This window comes from Chrysemys picta, chromosome 8 (genome assembly GCF_011386835.1).
Source record: "Chrysemys picta bellii isolate R12L10 chromosome 8, ASM1138683v2, whole genome shotgun sequence".
NCBI lineage: Eukaryota > Metazoa > Chordata > Testudines > Emydidae > Chrysemys > Chrysemys picta.
Window position 1 is genome coordinate 3,944,012 of NC_088798.1, and position 21,030 is coordinate 3,965,041.

The window sequence follows — 21,030 nt, forward strand, 5'->3', positions numbered from 1 at the left end:
CCATCTAGGTTACTATCTTGTCCCTGAGAGTGGCCGATATTAGTTGCTTCAGAGGAAGATGTAGAAAATTCTGTAAGGGACACTTATGGAATAATTTGCGGGCAAGAGAAATTTCTTCCTAATCCCCATCAGTTCGGGACTAGTTTATGCCTTGAAACATGAAGACTTATATCCTTTCTTAAAACAAGCAACCCTCCCCCCGTTACCTAATGTAACTGTGAACATTCTAATTACCCATATGGATTTCAAACCCTTTAAAAAAAATTTCTATCCTTCTTACAATGCACATACCATTTTCTCACCCGTTTAAAATAACTGACTCTATACCTTAGCCACTCATAACTGATACAGCTCAGATGCATCCTGGCATCCTTTGACTGAATCTTGAAGAGTACTGTCACAGAGGCCAGATTGGCTGGATGGCCAAGACGCATTGTGGTAGCACAGGGTCTATAGTTTCTTGTCCCCTCAGTGGGTCTTTCTTGTATATAGGACAATCTGCCCCAAAATAATTGCACCGTCTTCAGTCAGAGATGATGGCATGATGCCAGCTGTCAACATTTAGTATTCCAGTGTCAAGACCAAAACTTCTATGTGAATACCATTGGAACTAGACCACTTATAGAAAGAACAAGATGGCTTAGCATACATAAAAGCTAGAGCCATTTCATCCAGCTCAGAGTAGCAATGTTGAGAATGAAGATCATGTTCATGTACATAGTATGAATAGAATGTTAAGTGACAAGCCTCAGTAATATATTTGTTTGGTAGCAGCACCTTCTGCTCTGGAAACAGTGAGCCAATGTATCAGCTCTCTAATTTTTGTTTTAGTTATTGCTTTACATCTGGTATTAATGGTAAAGTTAAAGTATCAGTGAAAATACTTGATTTTGTCCTCAGACTTCGCACAAGTTTAGCATCATTCTAGCATATACTATTTAGTTTTAATTATTCTTTTCTGTTTTAATAATGAAATGTATGAATCTAATGGTTTCTCCATGCTGAATATTTCCATTCCAGATCCAGTCATTTGTACCATAGCAATGTGTCCAAGAGTCATAAAAAGCTCGGGATTGATGTGTGTCCTTTCCTTTCTGAAAATGTTAAGCATTGGTACATTTTGGAAGTATATTAGGCTGGATTCTGTGGTCTTCTAAGGCCATACAAAGTGCCTTTAAAGTAGCTGAAGAAGGCCAGTGGAGAATTTTTCCTGTGTAGGGGGGCTCTCTATCACCAGCCATCCCTGGTCTGCAGTGTAAAAGGAAGTGGGGCATGCTGGGGGTGTTCGGTAGACGCAGTATGGGGACAACATGGAATGGAGAGAGCAGGGAAGGGAGAGGGCTTGGCACAGCAAAGCTGAGTATGCTAACTTGATCTGGGACCAAGTGACCCTGAATTAGGAAGCCACAACCTGCTCCCTAAAAAGAAGAACAGGAGGACTTGTGGCACCTTAGAGACTAACAAATTTTATGGAAATTTGTTAGTCTCTAAGGTGCCACAAGTCCTCCTGTTCTTCTTTTTGCGGATACAGACTAACACGGCTGCTACTCTGAAACCTGCTCCCTGTGGTCCCCCATTTCCACTCCATCTGAGTCAGCTTGAATGGAATAGAGAATATATATTTATTAATTCTTCCCTCTCTATTTCTTTTCGATGTTATGGAATATACCAGGAGAAATTTGGTTAAATACTGCAAACCTGGGTATCACACAAACTGTGTATTTACCCACCCACTCTTATTTTAACCTGTTATACAACTGCCCACTTATAACGGGTACTCTCCTATTAGATATGTAAGACAATGTGACTCATTGTACAGTATTTGAAGAGATAAAATACTTTTAAGCATTATTATTCATTATTATTATTCATAATTTGTATTATTTTATGTGAGCTAGGAGAATCAAATCTTAACAAATTGTTCATTACCTGGTCTTGAGTAAGTCGTCCCACCTTTCTTTATAGGTGGTAAATAAATTATAAAAGTCTGCCTAAGGGTTGCTGTCAGTGTGATCCAAGGCAGATAGAAATATTCAACAGCCAGAAGCCTTCATAAACATTGTGTCTTCCTTTTCTCCTCCAGTCAAGTATTCTTTGTTGGCACATTAAATGGACAGGTGTGATCAAGTATAAGGAATCACATTGAATCAAGAGATTTTTTCAGAAGAGGTGGCCGTTGAAAGTGTCCTACAGGCTGCTTCGCTAAACTCATAACTGACTGGCACCTATGCGCTAGGGCAGGGGTGGCCAACCTGAGCCTGAGAAGAAGCCAGAATTTACCAATGTACATTGCCAAAGAGCCACAGTAGTACGTCAGCAGCCTCTCATCAGCTCCCCGCCCCCCGCTCCCAGTGCCTTCCACCCACCAGCAGCCCGGCCGATCAGCGCCTCCCTGCACCTCCCAATCAGCTGTTTTGTGGCATGCAGGAGACTCTAGGGGAGAGGGGGAGGAGTGAGGGCACGGCAGGCTCAGAGGAGAGCACGGGAAGGGGTTGAGCAGTGAGCACCCCTGCCACATTGGACAGTTGGCACCTGTAGCTCCAGCCCTGGAGTCGGTCCATATACAAGGAGCCGCATGTTAACTTCTGAAGAGCTGCATGTGGCTCTGGAGCCATAGGTTGGCCACCCCTGCTCTAGGGCAAGGATCCAACTGATTTATGAACAGGCATCATGCCATCCTAATAGACTAATATTAACACAGACAACTCAAGACTACAGGAATGTGCTTCATTTATGGTTGCTGAGGACAGGATTCCCAGATGGGAATTTCTAAAATGACTGTCTTATCTTAATCTTATACAATTATGATTAAAAGGGATTGCTGTCACTAATCCATCATTAAAATGGAATAACTTTCAACGAGAATTTAAACATTCTCAAGAATAATTTTAAAAAGCTCCCACTCATTTACATCAATAAATCATTAAAACATTTATTCTGCTGCTGTTTCTATTAAAAAAAGAGAGAATTTATAACATCTATGTCTCCAGGCCAAAGACATACAAACATTTTCAGCAAGGCAAAGCGGAAGAAAGAACTATTTTCCACAGCAATGGAATGCATCCTGATTTGAGCATGGCAACACAGAAAATAGACCAACTTTGAAGGCTGCTTTTTCTGTGTATCACTCCAGAAACAGGCATATTATAGCCTCAAAATTCTGTTAATATTTAAAGGCAAAGTGTTTACAGGCTTATATGGCTATGACTAGCTCAGATGAGACAGGAGATGAAGAGTTAAGGATATATGGTCTGCTTATTTCTTGAGAATGAATCAGTACAGTTCATTTTTTCCAGTAGAGAGATGGTGAACTCCATTTTCATTTGTTCCCTGTTCGTGTCTTTCTGTAAGGAAACACTGGGCTATAAAATGTGGTTGGACAACTGTTGCTTGTCTCTGTTTTTTTGCAAATTCCTGATCTGCATATTCTTACAAATTACTTGGAGTTGTCTACAGATGAATGGGGTACTAATATCTACCCATACGTGTAAGGGGCTAGGTATAATAGGACAAAATTGCTCCTGTTGTTTTATTATTCGGTTATTGTTTGACAGGGGTTAAGAAAAAGGTGGTACTTTTCCAAATTCCACCCACACAGTAAACTATGTCCATACAAGTTACCAAAATAAGAGACTACTCATAGTAGATTGTACAGATGTTCAAAATATATGATTATGTGTCTGCTCCACTGGGCTCCTGGATCTTGGCTGCCCTTCAGTGGCATTTGAATATGCCCAGGGACTCTGCTGGACTCCTGGGTCTTGGTTTCCCCTCAATCAGACTGGGCCCTGTTAGACTCCTTGAGTATGGCTCCTTCTTGAGATTTGAAAAGGTGGTGGTATCACCCATAGGCCCACCTACTGATGGTGTTACAAGACTAGATTCACAGTGGATGGTACAGCTCTTATGATCCCCTCTTCTTTGTTACATCCTTTCCTGAGTAATGAAATAGCTAATAATATCGATACTTAAATTTATCATCACTGGGCATGTGAGTTAAGGTGAATGAGGCAGTTCAGATCTCTCAGACCTATTGTTCTAGACTCCGGCAGATGTGGCTATTTTCGTTACACTTTATGCATGTTTCTGAGGTTTCCCTTGCTCCAAAAAACAGCGGGAGACCACCCCTTTTTTGTAATGAAAGCTCAGATTCTGTTGCACAAGGCTGGTGCTTGTGAGAGTTGCCCAGGTGCCATGCTGTCGAGTGCTGGTCCAACACTGGCTGCGCTGTTTGGTCAGTCGCTGACTGGCATGGTATCCCCCCCCATTCCCTTGGTTTTCCATGAAGTGGGCAACTGGCCGTAGGCACAAGGTAGCCAGCTAACGGCATGGCTGGGCTGGCTCCTGGCCCAGTTGCCCTTAGCCTATGCCCTGCCCTGATAGGACTGGGGCCAGGGGCCTGTGGGGGGTGCTGCTGGTGACACTGAGGGCTGGCTCTGAGGTAGGCTTGAGGGTAGCCTGGGCCAGAGGGCGGTGGCTACTGCCCCCTCCCTTCATTGTGCGCGGTCCCATCCTGGCTTGCGCCCCTCCCGCCTCGCGGGCGCGGCCCCTCCCCCTTCGCTTGTCCCTGTGTCGCGCGCGCTCGTTACCGCCCCCTTCTCGCCCGCCTCGCGCCGCGCCTCCCGCCCTCCGTCTCGCGCACCGGCTCGCCCTCCCGCCCGCCGGTCGGGGCGCTACCGGCCTCTCGCGAGAGCAGGGCAAGGGGGCGGTGCCGCTGCAGCAGCCGCTTGGCGCCGCGCTCGTTCCGCGCCGCGGCCGCCCTGACAGGAGGCGGCGGCCGGGCTGGTCCCTCCGCTCCGTGCCGAGGAGGCGTCGCCGGCCCGGCTCTCCGTGACTCACCCCGGCCATGGCCGGCTGCGCGCCGCGGGGGCCCCCGCTCCGCCGCCGCTGAGGAGGAGCCGCCGCCATGAAGAAGGGCCGCTGCCGGGGGGACAAAGCGGGGCCCCCGCCGCCCCCCAGGAGGGAGCCCGGCCGGGCGGCCGCCGCCGAGAGGAGAGCTGCCCCCGCGGCGGGCGGCAGGAGGGAGCCGCAGGACGCCAGGGCCCCGGGCGCCGACTGCAGGGCGGAGAAGGTAAAGGGGGCACCGCGCCGGGGTCCTTCCGCCCCTGGGCGGGCGCGTTGCGGGGCACCGGGCAGGTGTGACTGGGCTGCATCGCGTGTGTGTGTGTGTGTGTGTGTGTGTGTGGTGGGGGGGGGGCTGTGGCCGAGTGAAGGGGCAGGTGGGGCGGGGGCTACGCGTGTATTATGGGGCGAAGGGAGCGGGGCGCGCCCGGGGTGCTGCATCGTAGGGCAGACGGGACAGGATGCCGAGGGAGGGAGGCTGCATGCACCTGAGTGGCGGGTAGGTGGTGGGCGAGGCGAGCGTCACAGCTGTGTGGCTGAACCTTCTCGGGGAAAGGGGCATGATGTGGCATGCCAGGGGGCAGCCAGTCGGGGGGGGGGGGTGCATTTGGGCTCAGAGAGGGGAGCTGGAATGGGGAGAGTTGTGGCCATGGGACCTTGTGGGATATAGAGTACATTGCAGGTGGCCGCTGGGGTTGGCATGGCTCTGATGGCGTTTGATGAGTCTGGGAGGTGGAGGTGTCACGGGCTAGAAGCTGGTTTTAGGGGGCACATGATGCGGTATTATGGGCATAGCAGAATTTGTTGAAAACGCAGGCCTATGTGCGCCCTAGTCACATTAAATTCATCCTGACAGGCAAAGGGTTTAAGAAACAAGGGAAGATCGAAAATGTACCAGAGAAACTAGTGAATCAAAAATTGAGTCGCGGTCTGCCCTGCTTTGAATGTGTAAAGTGCCAAATAAATGCAGAGTGTTATTCTGGCTCTTTCACCCGGAGCCCACGCTACACTGTATGAGTGGAGGGGAAAAAAGAATGTAGCAGAACCCAGCTTTGTGTAACATGCTGACTGCTAGTATTAATAATATAATTGTAGTTCTCCTTATTGAAGGATACTACCCTAGATTAATAAAAGTGTCTATGGTATGTCTGTAGAACTGGTTTCTATTGTCCTGGTTCTTTATAGAAGTGATTTCTGTTGTGCCCAGAAAATTAACCCTCTGTATTATAGTTACCTAAAGTTTGTAAAATTGTTTAAAAATCAGAAAACTCAGGACATATCAGCATTTCAGCTTTTCAAACCCAGCTTGTTTTTTTCTTCCCTTAAATGTAACTTTTTTCTAATTAAAAACAAAATGACAAATTAGACATTTTGAGATTGCTGTGATTACAAGGGCAGGAAGACCAAGAGGTCCTAAAAGCTTTAGTTTAGACATAGTTAAACACAATTTAACAAATAACTATTTATTTTAATTTTCTCTCCCCATTTCTCCCAGAACATGGCAGATGAGATTTAGCATGTTGGAAAGACTGGTCAACCTTTTTAGTGATATTGATTTATTTGTAGAGTAGCAAAAGATACAGGAAGTATGCAGACTGCGGTGATGCAGTAATGCATCATTTTACTTGGCCATTTTGAGAGTCATATTAAAAATAGAACTTTCTGGGTTCCGTTTCGTGTCAGCTAAGTAAATCCTGTGTCTAGCTTTTCTTTGGAGGTGACCGTGTTTCTTCTGTATAGATCGTAGGTATTCTTAAATGATTAAATAACAGTTGTCTGGTGAGAGAAGACAAGTTAATGTTTATACAATACACCTCTACCCCAATATAACGCGACCTGATATAACACAAATTCGGATATAACGCGGTAAAGCAACGCTCCGGGGTGGGGGTGGGGGTGGGCTGTGCGCAACAGTGGATGAAAGCAAGTTTGATATAACGCGGTTTCACCTATAACGCGGTAAGATTTTTTGGCTCCCGAGGACAGCGTTATATCTGGGTAGAGGTGTACTTGGAACATGAATACTAATATAGCATTAGGTATTGAGAATCATCTTCTAGTTGATATCTTTGCAACTAGTATTCAGAGTAATTTCACTAGTATAGATTGTAAAAATCTACCTGCTGTAGGTCTTTGACTTTATTGGTTGCATGTATCCCTGCTTGTCATTTTAAGATTGTTTTGATATGTTGAAACTGAGAAGAGGTTTTTTATGTTTGTGAAATGAGATATTGGAAATATCTTACTAATTTAATGTTGATCATTTTTGTTTTGAAATATAGAAACAGGAAACTCTATTTAAGCTGCTTTATAGAAAATAAGCTTAGTTAGTTAAACTGTTATAGTAGGGGAAGGCAAACTATGGCCTGCGGGCTGGTTCTGGCCCATCAGGTCTTTCAATCTGGCCCGCAGGATTGCCAGCCCTGTGGCGCAGTGGGGCTAAGGCAGGCTCCCTGCCTGCCCTGACCCCATGCAGGTCCTGGAAGCGGCCGGCACCACGTCCCTGCAGCCCCTGGTGGAGAAGAGTGGGGGATAGAGGGCTCTGTGCGCTGCCCTTCCCTGTAGGCATCGCCTCCCCACAGCTCCCATTGGCCGGGAATTGGGAGCCGCAGCCAATGGGAGTTTCGGGGCTGGTACCCACAGGTGAGGGCAGGGCGCGGAGGAGCCACCTACCCCACCCCCAGGAGCCACTGCCGGACATGCTGGCCACTTCCAGGAGCGGCGTGGGGTCAGGGCAGGCAGGGAGCCTGCCTTAGCCTTGTTGCGCGCTGCTGCCACCCTGGATCCGCTTGAGGTAAGTGGCGCCGGGCCAGAGCCCGCACCCCAATCCCCTGCCCTTAGTCCTCTAACCCCCTGCCACACCCCTCCTGCACCGCAACCCCCTGTCCTGAACCCCCTCCCACACTCTGCACTCCCTCCTGCACCCCAACCTCCTGCCCTGAGCCCTCTTCCGCACACCCTCCCACACCCTGCACTCTCTGCCGCACCTCCAACCCCCTGCCTCAGCCCTACGTTCATGGCCCTGCATACAATTTCCCCAGCCAGATGTGGCCCTTGGGCCAAAAAGTTTGCCCACCCCTGTGTTAGTCTAATGGAGGACTTACATTTTGATAGAGTGATAAGAAACAAGAGCGGAGGACCAATCTGTAAGCTCCACGGGTATATTGATGAGAATCTGAGCCTACTGACCTGCTGGGAAGAGGGAATTTTCTGGAATTCTTATTACCATGCTGCCCCTGAACTCTGCTTAGGGATAGGGGTGGGGGTATTTGTGTTGGGTTTTGGCCAGAGGATGCCTGATAAAATTTAAGTTCGCCTTTGCCTGCTCTTGCTGATGCTAATTGCTTTCCAAAGTAGTAAGAGTAACCTCCATACTTCAGTCAATTTCAGAGTTTGGCATGTTATAGGAAAACTAACCAGTGTCTTGTTGCTTGGAAGAGTTAGGAGCTGCACTAGAGCTATCTGTGAACTTAGAAAGACCGAACTGCATTGCTTTACATTTGGTTCTTATTTAGGTTATCTTTGCAACAATAAGGAATGGAAACCTTTTAATGAAATCTTAAATTCTGCATAAGATTGATGGTGTAGGTCCTATCACTCACCGCTAACAAGTAGGTGAATGGATTTTTTGAAGTCCATGTTAATGAATGGACATGGAATGGTGCTGAAAGGTCACTGTTAATACCACCTTGGTGGCTGGGTGCTATGTGTGGTTGCTAGTTTGAGTGTAGAAGGGTGGGAAGTTGTAATACTGGCAAGAACTGCCACGTATATTTATTAAAATAATTTGGAATCAAGTTGTGCACTAGCTAACCCATGTAACTGTGTGATCTTATTATTGTTACCCTGTTACTTGTAATGTCTTAAATTAGATTGTAATATCTTTAGGGAAAAGAATGTTGCTTTATGTATTTGTGGAGCATGTGGCACAGTTGAGCCCCAATTCTGATTTTAGGCCATGGGGCACTACTGTAACAAAGATAATAGATAAGTCTCTTTCATGAGCATGTAGGATCCTACCTCGGGGTGGGGAAAATGCACATGAACGTGTATGTCATTTAAGCTTGCAAGCCTCAAACATGTATTTCTAAGAAGAAAAAGGGTTATTTTGATGAAACTTCTTAAGATAAATCCATTTTCTACTCTGTCTATGGCACACTGACAAAGCAGCATACAGAAGATGTTCACGTACTTCATTACTTGTTAAAAAAAAATCTTACATGTAGACCCCTTCTGACTTTGTAATTCTGTCTGAGTTTTTGAAGAATTAATATTCAAGTACAAATATTTTGGCAGCTGAAATTTTAAAACTATACATTCTACAATGTAGATGATCTTTAAGGAAGGTCAAATTTTGACTCCAATTTTCTTGAGACTTTGCCCTTTACGAACACATTTAATCATGTCAGACTGCTGGTTGGAAAAATAAGAATATATCGGAACAGAGTCAAGTAATTGGGGCCCCATCCTTGCAATCTAGTTCTTGTGAATGGACTCTTGGACCTTTTTGGAATGTCAGAGTTCAGTGGGACTGTGCAGGTAGCAAGTTCCATCCACTTGGATCTGATTGGAGGACCAGGGCCTAGAAGCAAAATAGGGACCTTTTTAAAATCTGTCTTCTCAATTGCCCATTAAAATAGTGATGTGTAAAGCAGTATTTGCAATGGCAAGATGTTAATTATGATTTGAGTGCTGTCTGTGTTCTTGATATTACACAAAACAGGAAAATGTCCCTACCCCTTGAAGTTAGTCTGTTAGATACAAATAATGCATTTCAAATACAGTGAGGTATTAAATGCAAGAAAAGTGTGCTAAAAGAACATTAAGGTTGCAAAGTCAAGCACACAAAAATTAGGGAATGCCAGAATTAAGATTGCCTGTGCCTTCTGTACACAGGAGAGGCTCTCTCCCTACTGTCAGTTCAGGTTCCTGGACCAGGACTTGGCACAGCCCGCCCGCAGCAGCCCAGAGCTGCTATTGCAGGGGAAGTCCTAGAGCATGCTCAGTGTGGATGGAATCTTTGGGAAATGTAGCTACTAAGAAATTGCTAGTACAGTAACTCGTCACTTAGTCGTCCCAGTTAATGTTGTCTCGTTGTTACGTTGCTGATCAATTAGGGAACATACTCGTTTAAAGTTGTGTAATGCTCCCTTCTAATGTCGTTTGGCAGCCGCCTGCTTTTCTACTGCTTGCAGGAAGAGCAGCCCGTTGCAGCTAGTTGGTAGGGGCTTGGAACCAGGTTTGGACCGGCAGCCCCAATATCAGCTCCCCGCTCCCCTAAGTTCCCTGTGCAGCAGCTACCTGCAGTTCAGCTGTGTCCCTCCTCCCCCCCCCCCCACTGCCATGTGCTGCTCCTGGGAGACACAAATCCACAGTTTGAGAACTGCAAAACTAAGCATCTCTGATGACATCTTCTAGATTGAGTACTGAGTTGCATTGGGTAGATAGAAAGATTAACTGAAATAATCTATACAGCAGCCCCTGGAACCCCATAAGATTGAGTCCCTAATCCATGAACTATTGGAACTCATTTACAAAACTTTTCTTAAACATTACATGAATATATTGTCTCATACTATAGAATTAGAATTTATAATCCCTATTCCATGATGAGATATCTTTGAGCTAAAATGTATCTTAATTAAAACTATTTTTAGATTGCTTTTTTCCTCAAAAAGCATTTTATCAAAAAATCCAATTTAAATAAAAAAAATGATTTTATTTAAAATGTTTTTTTTAAATCATTGATTTTTATCCACCCTGGCTGAATCTCTCGGGATTATCTGAATTTTTGATGATCTGATCTGGCCCAATTAGTTCAGATAAATGGGGTTCCACTATATATCAATAAAATATTGTGTTCAGTTGATACCTATATGTATTGTGGCTAGGGAAACTAAAGTTTAGCGTTTCATTGGAGAATTTGTTTTTTTATCATGGGGAAAACTAGGACTCCTGCTCATTAGGATGCTGGAGTCTGATTGCAATCCATAGGATTATTGCTCTCTTTTCTTTGCAGCAGCTTCTGTCCTTGCTGCCAAGTCAGTTAAGGCTTTTCCTCAAATTTTTCATTTCTCTCTCATCAGGAAAGAGTGTGCTAAGTGAAACATCTGAGACAAAGAAGCCTTAATCCAAGCAAGTTTGTTACACACTTGAGTTCTGTTAACAGATTCCTCTTGCCTAGAGTATTTTTTTACTCTTGATATTGCTTGAAAGTCCAGTCACAAATAAACATAAATAATGATATGTGGAATGGATTACTTCCGATGAAATGAAGTGGAAAGTTTTCTTGGTTCTCATAAGCGATGTCTTCTCTTTAGCTACGGCCCCTATAAGTCCTGAAAGATATTAATTTAACAGATGGATTAGGTGCTCCCAACATCTTTAGAAAAACATTAATAAATATATTAACACAATGAATCTAAATTATTTGTAGAATCCAGTGGAAAGAGATTTCGGGAATATTTTAGTCTGAACTTTTGCACATTTATCAAGGATGAAAACCCTTGTACTGACAGACTGTGTCCTAATGTGACTAGGTAATCCTTCAGACTATCTTCTTTTGGACTCAAGAATTGATTTCCAACTTTTTAGGACAGAGGTCAAAACAGATTGTCCTTCAATAACTTAAACAGTTAAACAAAGTTGCCATCTCATCATTCAGTTAAATTAGGGACATTATTTTCTCCTTTTAAACCTGTTCTACTTTAGACATACAGGAAGGGATATCTTATAGAACTTTGAGCTTTCCCTTTGTACTAACTTCTGCCAGTGAATTTAACTTTAAAACATTGGCAGAAGATAATAGGAAGTGAAGAGGGGAACAGGACTCATATGTGCTTAAATTTAGATGTGTGTAGGTACCTTGTTAAACTGAGGCCATGATTTTCTTCCTTGGATAGAACTCCTTTATTATAGAAGTTGGGTAAAGCTGCACCTGTTTTGCTGATGAGCAATAGCGAGCCAGTGCACTCATCAGGTCAGATTGATGTCAGGATCTAGAATGCTGACTTTAGGTATAGAAAAAATATTATGTGGTGATATTATGACATATATGTGCACTTTATTTTTTCCTTTTCCAACTTGCTTTCTTGCATAGCAATGCAAGCACTTGCCATTAGTTTTCTGATGTACACATGACACAGTTCATTGGTGCAAAGATGTTGAGCAGGTCTGTTTTTGCTGATGAAATCAGATTGTGCTGTAGTGTGATTGTGCTGAATTTAGAAATGTTACTGTACATGTTGGAGAGGTATTTGATTTGGTGTCTGTTAGTGAAAATGGTTGGTTAGTGTAGTGGTATAAGGATTAAAAGGATACCTTAACTGGAAACTTAATTGGTTATAAGCATTGTGTGGGTAGGTGTTCCCCTTAAGCATCTTTTGGAGTATTTTGTTTGTGGAGAACATATATACTGATACAAATATATGTAAATTACAGTATTAATAGGACTAATTAATGGAAATATATTCAGGTCTGTCTCTCCTTCAATTAACAGAATATTGTCTGCATGATGATACATTAAAGCCTGTTAATTGACATTTCTATAACTCATTAATTTGCAGGATCTTGGCTTACTTTAGAAATGTGTTTAAGCTTCATAATGCTTATAGGAACATAGGACACAAGACTGAAAATGGACCTCCTGGGTGAAGTCCAGTCCTCTGCTGTTGCAGGCAACCACATCATATAATCCCATTCACAAATTTATCAAGTGCTATCTTAAAACTAATCAGGTTGTTTGTATTTTTCAAAAGAAGTAGTGAGAGCAATTTTCTTTCAGTTTACTGTTCACTTCTATAACATGCACCTGGTCAAAATAGATCTGTGGTCAGTAAACTCTGTTCTTCAAATAGACAGACTTTTAAGCAGGAGCATCATCTATAGCAGGGGTGGAGAAACTTTTTGGCCTGAGGGCCACGTCGGAGTTTCGAAACTGTATGGAGGGCCTCCCAAACAGCCTGGACTCCGTCCCCTATTCGTCCCCTCCCACTTCCTGCCCTCTGACTGCCCCCCTCAGGACCACCGACCTATCCAACCTCCCCTGCGCCTTGTCCCCTGACTGCCTCCTCCCAGGACGACCCTACCCCTATCCAACCCCCCCTGTTCCCCATCCCCTGACTGCCCCCCCAAACCTCCTCCCCATTGAACTGCCCCCTGCTCCCTGTCCCCTGACTGCCCCTGGGATCCCCTGCGCCTTATCCAACCCCCCCGCTCCCCACCCCCTTACCAGCATTGGCAGCCGTGCTGCTTGGCTGGAGCCAGCCACACCGCCGCACTGCCCAGCAGGAGCTCGCAGCCCCGCCGCCCAGAGTGCTGGCGGCACGGTGAGCTGAGGCTGTGGGGGAGGGGGGACAGCAGGAGAGGGGCTGTGGGCTAGCCTCCCTGGCCGGGAGCTTAAGGGCCGGGGGAGGACGGTCCCGCGGGCCGTAGTTTGCCTTCCTCTAATCTAGAGTAACAAAGGCAAGTGAAATGCTAAACTCTTTAATTCACAGTTGAACGCTGTCCTGATGGCAAAGTAATGTGTAATAAAGGGAAATGCATTGCTGTTTATGAGAATTTATTGATGAATTATCTCATTTTGACGATTACAAAGGGAACATCAGTAGTTTTCAGAACATCTTGACTATCCTTTTTCTTATATATTGGGTATTAATAAAGTGGTTTTTACTTTGAAATCTCAGCACAAGTGACCAGATTGCTCAATTTTTCTACTATTGCCACCTTTTTATTTTAAAACTGAGAGAATTTGCTATATAGGTGAAAGTTGCGAGATGGGCCAGAGTTACCAGATGCCATACAGCATGGACATCTTTTTGACAGTGTCTCTCAACCTTGCTGTGGAGGAACTGCAGTAAAGGAAAGTCATCTTTTTGTCGATTCCATCCTTTACCTCTTTGCTGAGAGTGCTTAGCAAAGATGCTAATTGTGCAGATGACTTTTGTGATGTGAACTGGAGTGAGACTCCAACTTATTTTATATAAGCTACTGAAAAGCCATCACAAGGAAATTTTTGATCACAGAAGTGGGCTTTTTAATATTTATTTAAACAAACACTTCAGTTTGCCTCTGAAATAAAATCTACCAAATTGGAATACTCATTAATAAATTGTGAGACAAAAATTGGATTTTAATCAGGAGAGGAATGCTTTTAAAAGTTAATTCAGTTATCAAAACCTACACCAAATGTTATGGCCAGTGCTAGAAGATTGGAAAAAATACAGGAGAAAATTATTAGTGCTTTTTTTTATAACGTTGTGGATGTACTATGCAACTGATATAAACTGTTCAGAAGGGAAAGTTATGGCAAAATGTGACATTCATGCATATTTAGACACAATGATGATTTATTTGGGATGGGTATTTGTTAGCATGTTTTATTGTCTCAGGTGGATTTTATTCAGAGCTATACAGAGTCAGAGTGGCAAGTGTATACACTGTACCTGAAAGTCAGCCACATTGGTCAGCACACTGTGTGCTGCCTGTCAGATATATGTAGGTTTCTCTTGGCTCCCACCCCTGGATTTGTGTGTGGTGGCCTGCCCCTTGATTTTTTTGCAGAACAGTGGAGATAGTGTATCAGGCGTTTCTTCTGAGGCCTTCTGATTTGGAATTGTTTTTACTGACCTTAAGAAATCTGACAGTTGGGAATTTCATTTCTGTAGTCAGGCAAAGGGGAAGTAATATACTGTTTATCCCTGAAATGTCTGAAGTGTCCTTTCTTTGGGATGGAACTGAAGTATGCAGATTCCTCAGTGATTTGAAATTTTGTGCCAGACTATGGGAATTTTGTCCTTGTGCAGTATAAGTGCTGCTAAGGGTGTTGAGTAACTGCTCTTTGGTAGTTAGGTTTATTTGTCATTTACTGACAATTCTGATGTTTTGGTGACTTCTGCCAAGGAAAGCTTGTCAGATTTCCAGAGGCTGCTAGCTGCCATGTTTCTAGTTTGTCTTTCATTTTAGTTGCAGTGGTGTTTGCCAGTTCACTTGCAACTTTATCATTATCATCTGGTTATAAATACAAAGGAAGAACTTACTAAATTACTGGTAGCTCTTCTGGTAAACTTCAGGGAAAGTCTACACTACAAAATTAAGTCAACCTTAGTTAGGTCAACGTACAGTTGCTGCAGTAATTAAATCGCTTTTGCATGTCCACACTACGCTTCTTGTGTTGGCGGTGTGCATCCTCACTAGCCGCGCTTACAGTGATTCAGAGCGCAGTGCACTGTGGATGGCTCTCCCACTGTGCAGCTTGCCACCATCTAGCACACTGTTTTGAGAAGGGTTTGCAATGTCTCATGGTGGCAAACGAGTCGCGCAGGGGTTACTGGGAACATAGTTTTAATGTCCCATGATGCAGTTTTCACCATCCCATAATTTTATCTGCATCCCATAATGTTTTGCGCCTCTTTTCAAAAGCCCTGCGAACCTGCATGTCTGCCATCTGTGTGAGAAACATGGATCCTGCACAACTCTGCACTATGGTGATGAGCATTGCGAGCACAGCGTGCCTGATCCTGAAGTCTTTGCAAAAGTACCAGAGGAGCTGCGGGAAACATAACAATTCCTTGGAGGCTTTGGAGGCCTTGGAGCTTGCTGTGGGACATAGAAAGAAACAACTCCAGGTTGTTGCTGGCATTCACCAACCAGCTACAGATGATGGAGCTCTGGTTCTGGGCCTGAGAAACAAGGACTGACTGATGGGATTGCATTGTTATACAGGTATGGGATAATGAGCAGGGGCTGCAGAACTTTCAAATGTACAAGTCCATATTGCTGGAATGTGTGCAGAGTTTGCCCCAGCCTTCCAGTGCAGTGACACCAAAATGAGAGCTGCACTGACAGTGGAAAAGTAAGTGGTGACTGACCGTTGTGTGGAAGCTGGCAACACCAAATTGCTACCAATCAGTTGGGATTCATTTTGGAGTTGAGAAATCCACTATGGGGGTTACTATGATGCAAATGTGCAGGGCCATTAATTGTGTCTTGCTATGAAGGACTGTGACTGTGGGAAATGTATAGGACATAGTGCATGCTTTGCAGTGACGAGGTTCCCAAACTGCAGTGGGGTGATAGATGGCATGCATATCCCTATTTTGGCACCAGACCACCTTGTCACAGAATATATCAACAAAAAGGGCTACTTCTCTATGAGATTGCAAGCGCTGGTGGATCACCAAGGTCGTTTTACCGACATCAACTTGGGATGGTCAGAGAAGGTGCATGATGCACACATCTTTAAGAATACAAGTCTGTTCAGAAAGCTGCAAGAAGTGACTTTCTTTCCAGACCAGAGGATTACCATTGGGGATGTTGAAATACCAATAGTGATCTTAGGAGACCTAGCCTACCTGTTACTCCTGTAGTTCATGAAACGATACACTGGCCACCTAGACAGCAGCAAGGAACACTTCAACTACATGCTCAGCTGGTGCAGAATAACTGTTGAATGTGCCTTTGGCCGTTTGAAAGGCCACTGGTGCTGTCTTCTCACAAGATTAGACCTCAGTGGGGGAAAAACCCCTAATGGTTATAGCTGCCAGCTGTGTGCTTCATAATATTTGTGAAGCAAAGGGAGAAAAGACCATTTTACTAGTCAGCCACAGTAATATGTGTAGCTGTAGTGTGTGCTACCTGGCATTGTGGAGAGACCCTCAAGGCCACATTTCCATCTACAAAAGATACAATGCACAGAGGAACTATTGTGAGTGTATTCACAAGATAAATGGAAACCTGATATACTGAACTCACATCCCTTGATCCACACAAGTTACAAACACTACAGTCTCACTTCTCCTTGGGATTCGTCGAGCACGGGAGCAGTCCCAGCCATGGTCAATATGGCCCAGGGAAGGGGGGTGAGTTGGGATAATAAAGGGGGTAGCATATGTGGATAGGGCAATTGAACTGAATACTGGCATAGTTTTCCACAGGCGGTGGTGATTTTAACTGATATCTCACTCTTGAGGGTAATGGAGGCTGAAAAGGAACAGCTCCTGCACACGTCCAGCCGCAGACTGGGTCTGTATGCTGCTAGCCGGTGTGCTGCAATGGTGCTTGCTAAAGTAATTGCTGAATGGCATGTGAAGGTGTCTTACCGCAGTGGAAGAAATAAGGCAGCCCTCCCCAGAAACCTTCAGCAGAGGATTGCAGACCACTTCCAGGAAAGAGGAAGAGGAAAGTTGCCTCAAGATCGCTATGGAGGATTCATGGGACAGCTCTGTACACACACACTGTTCTGCAGGACCCCTATGCCTAAGTATACAGGGGAGTGAGAAGCAGATAGCAACTCTATCTCTATTTGTTATTTCACTACTACTTCTAGCATGATTAAAAAAGTAAATGAACAGATGTGTCCCTGCAATATCAAAGCAAACTGCATACTTACCGGAGGTTCCTTCCCTGGCATCATGCTCGCCCGTGCTGGAGTTTAGGGACTGGCTCGGCTGCTCTGGAGTCAAAAACAATTCCTGGCTCACTGTGCCACTGAATCCCCTGGTTGCCCATCCCCCATAGTTGTCATCCTCCTCTTCCCTTATCCAACACCACCTCCTCACTGTTCACTCTGCGGGCCTGTGACTCTGACTCCTCCGAAGTATCCATGGGGCTTTTGGGGGTAGTGGTGGGGTCTCTGCCAAGGATGGCATGCAGATCTTTGTAAACGTGGCAAGTCTGCAGCTCCACACTAGAGCAACTGGTACACCTGCTGCTGCTCCTTGGCTTTCGGGCTTTCATGTGGCACTGTTGCGGGGTCCCTCTTTTAGCCCTTCTCCCCCATGCCCCGAGCAATCTGCTCATAGATATTGATGTTTCTACAGCTGGATCGGCTCTGTCCCTGCACAACCTCTTCTATCCATAGACCCAGGAGATCCATCACCTCCTGTGTAATCCAGGCAGGAGTGCATCTGCAGCCTGTAGTCAACATGGTCAGCTGGGCAGTTGCTAGGTGAGCTCTCCATGCCGAGCAAACAAGAAATGGAATTTCAAAAATTTGTGGGGATTTAGAGGGGGAAGGGTGTATACACCACTGTATCTGGCTGCCAGGCAACAGAGTTCAAAATGGTGACCACCATGGTCAGGGTGGGGCGTTGTGGCATACCTCCTGGAGGCCACTGAAATCGACTTAAGTAACGCAGTGTCTACACTGACACTGCGTTGGCCTAACTACTTCGACCTAAGCGCTATGCCTCTCATGGAGGTGGAGTTAAGTCAGCGTAGCGGGCGATTTAAATCAGCGTGAGCAACATTTTACTATAGACACTTAGAGTTAGGTCGACATAAGCTGCCTTATGTTGATATAACTTTGTAGTGTAGACCAGGTGTCAGAGAATTCGCTAGTCTTTAACTAAACTCAGGAAGACTTCATAAGTGTGGTTTTAAAATTCTTGCCATGTACACCTGTACCCCGATATAACGCTGTCCTCGGTAGCCAAAAAATCTTACCGCGTTATAGGTGAAACCGTGTTATATCGAACTTGCTTTGATCCGTGGAGTGCGCAGCCCCCCCCCCCCCGGACCTCTGCTTTATTGAAATTCGTGTTATATTGGGTCGCGTTATATTGGGGTAGAGGTGTATTGACAATCTTGTCTGGCTTGGGATGGGAAGTGTGTGGTTTCCAAATGGTTTATTTAGACAAAAACTTGCTGTCAAATAATTGGAGTTCTGAGTTGGAAAGTGCATGCTCTTTTTCTGCTGAAAAAGAGGAATTTACTTACTCACTTCCACCAAACCAGATAAAAGTGAATTCTACTCTCTTTCCATCAGGCTGATAAACAAATCACAGCCTAGATCTTCACAGGCCACTTTTTCCTAAAAGTTTTCATCCTACCAATGTTCCCAGGTTCTTCTCTGTCTCTTTTATTGGTAAGAGCATATTTGAACTGTCCACTATTCCTTTTATCCAGTGCCTAGCACTATGGACTGAAAGACTCCTGTGTATGCTCAACCTGTGGAGCTTTCTCTGGCTACTTTTACTGTCAACCCTAACTGAGCTAAGATTAATTTAGCTACTGTTTTATAGTACCAGTATGTGCTGGACAACAATTTAGTATTGTTAAATTGGGTACACACTGTGTTATGATTTTACAGTCCATGCTGCACAGGGGAATTTTATTTTATAAAATTAAATTGAATTTTATTTTATAAAATTAATTAGTATATATCCTAATGGTCTGCAGCCCATGAGTAAATTATTGAAAGTCAACATGGAAAAGCCTTATTAGCACATCCGCTTCCCACACACCTAAGTTTGGTTCATCAATCACCTTTTTTCTTTTTTTGTAGGCAGCATCATTTGAGACAGCATTGGAACAGCAGCTGGGCATGGATTTCTCTCCTCTTGCCCCTTTAGTCTTGGAGATATTTTTATGGACTAAATTCCAAAATGGACCAGCAGAAATTATTGTTTTGAGACTACCACAATGCTCCAAACTTAACAATACTTAGGAAGTTTCTTTGAGAAGCTCAATTTTTAAAGAAGATTGAACTCTGCATCACTCCTAAGTCAATTATTATTTTATTCAAACCAAATATAGCTCACATTTTTATGCATTGTATTATCCACCTGCCTCGGATCTATAACTCCCTACGTTATTTTGGACTGAGATTTAAATCTCGGCTCAGTCAGGACATTGTGTTCCAACTTTCAGTTGTTGGAACATGACCCTGGGTTTGCTCTTTATAATGTCTACTTGATGTATAATTAAATATGGAAACTTTTATAGCTCCTATAGATGGTATGTAACTAAAATTGTTGTTTGCCTATGTAAATTGGATTACTTAAATTGTCATTGGTTGTTTTATACTTCAGTTGAGAGGAGTATGTAAGGAAGTTTATATTATAAAAGAAATTGCATTATCAATGATACTCTTAAGTGGCTTGACTCCATTTAGACATTTATTAGAATTTATATTGGTATAAATTAAGACCTGCATGTTACTCTGTCTTACTCATCCCTGTCGGATGTAATAGGGGAATTTACTGTTTGTAACTTGAACAAAAATACTTGACAAATTAAAAATACTGTTGTAATTTTAAATGTTTACCACCTCATTTAAAAAACAAACATTTTAAAAAACATTACACTTTAGTAAACCTACCATATAGAAGGTACAGTATCAGTCTCTTCACTTCTCATATCAAATTATATAATTTCCTTTCACCTCTTTGTAAACTATGGAGTTTTTTTTAAAACAGCCGTGTTATTTTATGATCAGTTTTCTGTGCTTGCCTAACCCCTTTAGTGATGCCAATTTCTTGTCTTTGTTATAGCATAACCGTCATGGAAGGTATTTTGACGTAATGAACATCTAAGTTATGGGCATCATTGAATGAATCAGGCAAGATGAGAAGGCTGGTTTAAAAATAAATTTGTAAACGGAAGTTTTAGCTTTTGCACATTGTCTTATTTGTTGCAGTGTATTTATACAAAAATGTATGTGCTTGGAGTTTTGGATGGTTGTGTTTTAGTAAGTCTAAATATACAGATCTTGAAAATCTGCAGCAACTGGAGTGGAAGTACAAAAGAAGTATATGGCAGATAAATGCGGATTTAATAATCTGTATGATCATAAATATAACTGCTTTCAACTTTACCCAGCAAATGACATCAGGATTCATCACATACATGTCACATCTGTGATGTGGTTTTTAGTGGAAGTTCAAAGAAAATATTTTTGCAGAGGACTTGCTTTGTAAGATTTATATACATGGCTTCCAGTGAAGGTGTTTTGTATAATGTATCTTTTAAACTTTTCATATTTTTAGCAGACAGGGTAATATATAAAATGGAAGACTGCATAACTGCCGTTTGTATTTTTAACTGGTCAAGAATGAATGTTCCAGCCATCTCAAACTGGATTGAACTCCTACTTAGAATATTAATGGAGTGAAGGGCTGAGGATTGTAGGGTGGAAGTGGGGGAGGAGAAGAGTGAGTACAAAGGAAAAAATTAATTATGTCAACTGATCGGTTGTGTTGATTCAATCTAATTTTTTCTCATCAAGCCTTGTTTTTTTTCACACCATCAGTAAGCAGTTAATGGATTTTGAGTTTTAAAATATATACAGGGTTTAATATAATAGCTACCTCCCATAGTATTCGCTAAAAGTGTGTATATAATATTGGCTTGAGAAGAGGGTCTGTGATTGGAAGATTAAATTTGTACTTATATAAGGTTCTCTTGCTC

The 21,030-nt window shown here is 43.5% G+C and overlaps 1 protein-coding gene and 1 long non-coding RNA gene across 10 annotated transcripts in view; one reads left to right on the forward strand and one right to left on the reverse strand.

Moving 5' to 3' along the window:
* Positions 1-2,918: 2,918 nt before the first annotated feature.
* On the reverse strand, positions 2,919-4,978 carry LOC135972959 (uncharacterized). The gene is made up of 2 exons (XR_010589579.1): positions 4,840-4,978; positions 2,919-3,344 (listed from the first exon to the last, which is right to left on the reverse strand). It is a non-coding gene; the product is annotated as an uncharacterized LOC135972959 (long non-coding RNA).
* Positions 4,609-21,030, forward strand: part of MAST2 (microtubule associated serine/threonine kinase 2) — a 325,477-nt gene continuing 309,055 nt past the window's right edge. For 3 of the 9 annotated variants that reach the window (XM_065553748.1, XM_065553749.1, XM_065553750.1), the window contains exon 1: positions 4,610-5,071. In XM_065553748.1, coding sequence (XP_065409820.1) covers positions 4,907-5,071 — 165 coding nt within the window. In that variant the 5' untranslated portion in view covers positions 4,610-4,906. Of the gene's footprint in view, positions 5,072-21,030 lie in introns of all 9 variants that reach the window. The other 6 variants (XM_065553746.1, XM_065553747.1, XM_065553751.1 and 3 more) reach the window with 3 other exon arrangements.